General features: G+C 41.3%; 1 protein-coding gene across 1 annotated transcript; it reads right to left on the bottom strand.

Moving 5' to 3' along the window:
* Positions 1-105: 105 nt before the first annotated feature.
* lpar2a (lysophosphatidic acid receptor 2a) lies at positions 106-3,137 on the bottom strand. Its single transcript, XM_073494183.1, has 4 exons — positions 2,983-3,137; positions 1,632-2,384; positions 855-1,117; positions 106-378 (listed from the first exon to the last, which is right to left on the bottom strand). The coding sequence occupies exons 2-4, from the start codon at positions 2,380-2,382 to the stop codon at positions 286-288; spliced, it is 1,107 nt and encodes a 368-aa protein (XP_073350284.1). The 5' UTR covers positions 2,383-2,384; positions 2,983-3,137; the 3' UTR covers positions 106-285.
* Between the last annotated feature and the right edge of the window lie 1,825 nt (positions 3,138-4,962).

Raw genomic sequence — 4,962 nt, 5'->3', positions numbered from 1 at the left:
TGATCAATATGTCAATCTGTCAGCCTCATTGAGACTGAGGAAAACACTAAACGCTTTCTTCTAGCATGGATAAAACCCTTTTCAGCTTTTCAACAGATGCATCTTTTATGTTTTTTTTTATTTATTCAATTTACAAATGCAACATGGAGGAGAGGTAGTTTGGCAGACGTTAGCTGATGTCCAGCAGAAAAGACAATGGATTTTAGACGTGTGCTGGTTAGATGTCCTTAGATGAAAGTCTTTTTTTTTTCTTCTTTTTTTTAAATTGCAGGCCTGCAGCCATCATCACACCCCCAGCATTGCCCAACTGTCTTCTGTTTTGTTTGTTTCTGTACAGATGGTCTGATCTTCTAACTTCTGGACACAGCCAAGATTTTCCTGTAGACAAAACATAATTTACAGTTTAGTGACGGGACATAAAAAAACAGGTTTTGAATTTCCTTGCAATTCAGCTTCAATCCCATTTTCCCTCCGGACACTGTTGAGATAAAAGTTGTCTCGACTTCAATGATTAACAAAATAAAACAAAGAAATAAAGAGGAGGAATTTCCTGATTCCCTCCCCCATCTAGTACCAGGTACCTGATATGTTAAAATGAAAATCAACATGTGCATTGGTGTGGTAAGTGAAAACCTAAATGACTCACTGAGCGGGAATGTAAGAAACTAAAATCTCTGCAGTTATTGAGGAGGTGTAATTAGAATACTGGCCCTTTTTTTAAAATTTTGTTTAGTTAATCCAGCTCCCAGGCCCTGATATAAATAGAATAAAGCCTGTGTTAAAGCAATTAGAGAGTTTAAAATTTACATTTCACACGTTCATGTGATCAACAACCTTCTGTTTAAACTCTGTACCTCTGGCAGCGGTGAGGCAATCTCCACAGGTGACAGCTCCCTCTGCTGACCAGCACTTCTTCGACACAGGCAGCACAGGATTGACTTGAACGTGCCCCGCATCTCGGCGTCTCGCAGGGAATAGATGATAGGATTGACCAGAGAGTTGCACTCTGCTATCACCAAACAGAACTTCTCATACGAGTTGGCGTGGCTGTCTTTACCCAGCAGCCCGTCCAGTAAGAGGGTCATGAGGCCAGGCGTCCAGCAGATTACGAAGGCGCCTGCAGAGATGTGGGTTGATAATGAAGGCAGAGAAAAATCAAGACAAAGTCACAATTTCCACAAAAGTATTGATGTAATATGACACCAGCTGTCTCAAAGTGCTGCAGAGTTGGGTAACCTTTTGTACCTTGATTGCTTAATATCAAAGTTAACTGCAAGTTAGGACATATTTACTTCCTGGAGATTAGTCACCTGAGCACTCACAGAGGTGGATTATGATGCCAAAATGCAATTTTACTGTGACACACCGCAAAATTCCTAAGATCCTTTTCACTGGAGATACCGTGGTAATGACACATGGTGTGACATAGAAGGCTAGAGCTGCACAACCAGTTTCTGGCAAAGTGGGAGCTTTGGGTAGTGAGCTTCATAGATCAACTTTGGTTTTTCTTTTTTTTTTTTTAAAGATACCATGCTAGTTAATTTTGAATCAAAAACCAAACCTCACAAACATGACCTTCAACCTACAACTAACATCCAACAATGGAGGGTCACACACAAACAACTTCTCACCCAGAACCATGGAGATAGTTTTCATCAGGTTGACAACAGTCTGGCTTTGCTGCATATCCGACCTGTGCTGAGACGCATACCTGCCCTGGTATCTCACATAGACGAAGATGCGGGTGTACATCGCCACCATGATGAAGAAAGTGAGCAAGTTGAGAACTGCCCAGAAGATCAGGAAGCGACGGCTGTACAGGGGTGCGACGGTGGAGCAGTCTTCAAGATCACACTCGCAGTTCCACACCGTTGAGGGCACCAGGCCCATGATGATGCTCACGGCCCAGATGCAGACTATCAGCAGCACCACGCGCCGCTTGGTCATCTTGCTGTGCAGCTGCATGGTGATGATGGTCTGGTGGCGCTCCACTGCCACAGCCAGCAGGTTGGCCACCGAGGCTGTCAGGCTGATGTCAATCAGCGCCCCGCGGATATACCACTGCTCTTTGGAGAGCGTGCTGGTCCAGGGGCCCGTGTTCAGCATCAGGTTGGCGTAGGCGACACCTGCGAACAGGTCTGCTGCGGCCATGTTGCCTAGGAGATAATAGATGGGGAAGTGGAAGCGTTTGTTCAAGAAGATGGCCACCATCACCATCAGGTTGGCCAGGAGCACGATGACACACACTGTCAGGCCAAGTCCAATCACCACAAAGTCCCGCGTCGTCCACACCACACTGATCTTCTTACCCACCAAGGTGTAGAAGAAGGTGACATTGTTGCTGTAGTCGCAGGTATTCAGCCCACTGCTGTCTGTGGCCATTACTGCACACACAAAACAAAAAACATCTGCATTAATATACTGAACTGTGGCTTGTGTTTGTTAGATCACTTGCTGACCACTCTGGATAAATTTAGCACAGTGGCTCTTAGTGTGGTCAGGACACAAATAACTATCAACAGTAGAAATTGAGCATAAGTTCAGGCTACACACACACACACACACACACACACACACACACTGCTTATCTCAAAGTGAAGGTGACAGATGTGTTAGTGTAGATATGACCGACATGTCAGAGATGATTCAACAAACAAGTGGGTAGATTAACTGACTGGTTTCGTCTCTAAAATGTCGTAAAATATGAAATAAAATGATCACAACAATAACTTCAAACTGCTCTTCCAAAGTCTCAACTAAAATCAAACAGACGAAGCAGAAAACTGTCAGATTTGAAAAACACTTGGCAAAGTAATGTTTGTCAGGCAAACGTATTAACGATGATTAAACGATTCACCTCTTCATTCTGAAAACTAAGAGACAAACCAGTCAACATGTTTGTTCAGCTTGTAGTGAAACGTGCTGAGAATATGTTCAGGATTTCTACAGAACAAACATTATCAATAATTATTTTAAACCTACCGCAGTTGTTAAGGTTTCCTCCATCTAGACAGTTCCCATATGAAACCTCGGTTGCTTAGCTGACATTTAAACAAACGGAAAGTCTCGGAGCTGTTTTCACTTCTGTCTTTCCACCACACACACTTTCTACTCGACGCTCGTCTGAATCATTCTCACTCAGATCAGCTGGAGCCGACAGGCAGGTAGTGGTGCTGCCTCCAACTGCAGCCTGAAATATCGGGAAAAAACAAACACGCAGTCAATTTGACTCTTTCTGTGTCTCTATAAACGACATTTTGCTTTGAAAAGTCCAAATTTTAAACAGTTTTAAAAAAATATATTGCTCAAATAGCTTCAGCTCGAACTGAAAGTGTTTTTGTGGTTAGTCTCGTGTGGGTGCGCGCGTCTGACAAAGACCAAAGATCTCAAGTGAAGCGACAAGTGAAGTATGCAATGAAATGCTATGCAGTCGTGATGCCAAAACAATATAATATATATGTATATAAAGCGAAAAAGAAAACATTCACTGGGAACTTCAGTGGTTTTCTGTGGTTTCCAGGAGCACCTGAAAGCCACATAACAAAAACAAAACGCGACTTGTTTTCACTGAAGGATTAAATTCTACATTTTCAGTGGATATTACACATGTGTTTTATTTCAGAAATATCTGTGAGGATATTCATAGCTACGACAGGAATACTGTTATATTATCTAACCCTAACCGGACATATTAAGCAGTGGAGTGTCGTTACTTTTATTTTGAAGGTATGTGCCGGAAGTTCAGTATTGTCTTCCTTGCTGGTGTAACCGACAATTGACTTGTGCATTTATAGACCCGCGGGTGTTCACTGCCCTCCTGTGGCGACAAAGAGGAACTACATCACATTACACTACATCAAACCCACTGGAAAACACCGCGGCGTGTTTAGCAGAATATTATGTGGCCCTGTGTTTTATTGTAGTCATTTCAGAGGCAGGGAGCCACAAGACGCATACCCTTAAAACACTTGAGACAAATAACATCTTTCTTTTATTTATTTATTTTTTTTTTTTATAAACTCCCATCTCAACTTGTAATCATAACAGATGAATGATGGTTAATCAGGTGTACTAACATGTATATGATTACCCCCACCGATACTTCTAAAGGATAGAAAAAAATATTAAACATAAATATAATAATTAAAATGATTACCACTGAAAAAAAAGTTGTAGACTGCCCTCCTGTGGTCACAGTGAGGAACTACAAGAATATATTAATCATAAACCGCTGTGCAGTATTTTGGTCCTCACACTCGTGGCCTTGTCACTCAAACTGGACTTGAATTTTCATCATATCACCGCTACCCGAAACAATATGCCCACACCAACGTAGCCACTTGCATCAATACTTGTATTAATTAATATCTTAATTATTAATTTACACTTTTCCAGCAATATGCGATAGCAAACAATGATGATGTAATTCACGTCTATGACAAAACCAGACATTCACGGTGATTCTTTCTGTGAAATTAATTACTTTTGTTAATGATAATTAAAAGTTATACGATAGTTAAAAGTTAACGTGGCTGGTGGTGAAAGAGCTAGCATGGTCAAGCTAACGTCAATGAAATAATACAATACTACGACTTCCGGTGGATTTTTTTCCCCCAAAATAAAATAATCTTAAACGTAGAAACGCACTTCACAGAAATGTTGTGCTCTTTAGTGGTCACAGTTAGAAACTAAATGTGAGAGTTACTCGGTGGTTATAATACAAATATTTCTACCATTTTTTCATGCTTACAGTTACTGTGTTACATGATTGTTAAAAGTTACGTGGCTGGTGAAGAGAGCTAGCATGTTCAGCACTAGCAAGCTAGCTAGTTCGGAAAGCCGAGAAACAATGGCGATTTCCTCCCTGTTAATTACTGTTGCTGTACACGCCAAACACTCAACAGATATGCGATATCAAGCAATAACAATGTAATCCATTCGTGTGAACAGTTAGGCTACCTT

Source organism: Pagrus major, chromosome 23 (genome assembly GCF_040436345.1).
Source record: "Pagrus major chromosome 23, Pma_NU_1.0".
Lineage (NCBI taxonomy): Eukaryota > Metazoa > Chordata > Actinopteri > Spariformes > Sparidae > Pagrus > Pagrus major.
The sequence above is the reverse complement of the archived record's forward strand: the minus strand, read 5'-3'. Positions and strand labels throughout refer to the sequence as shown.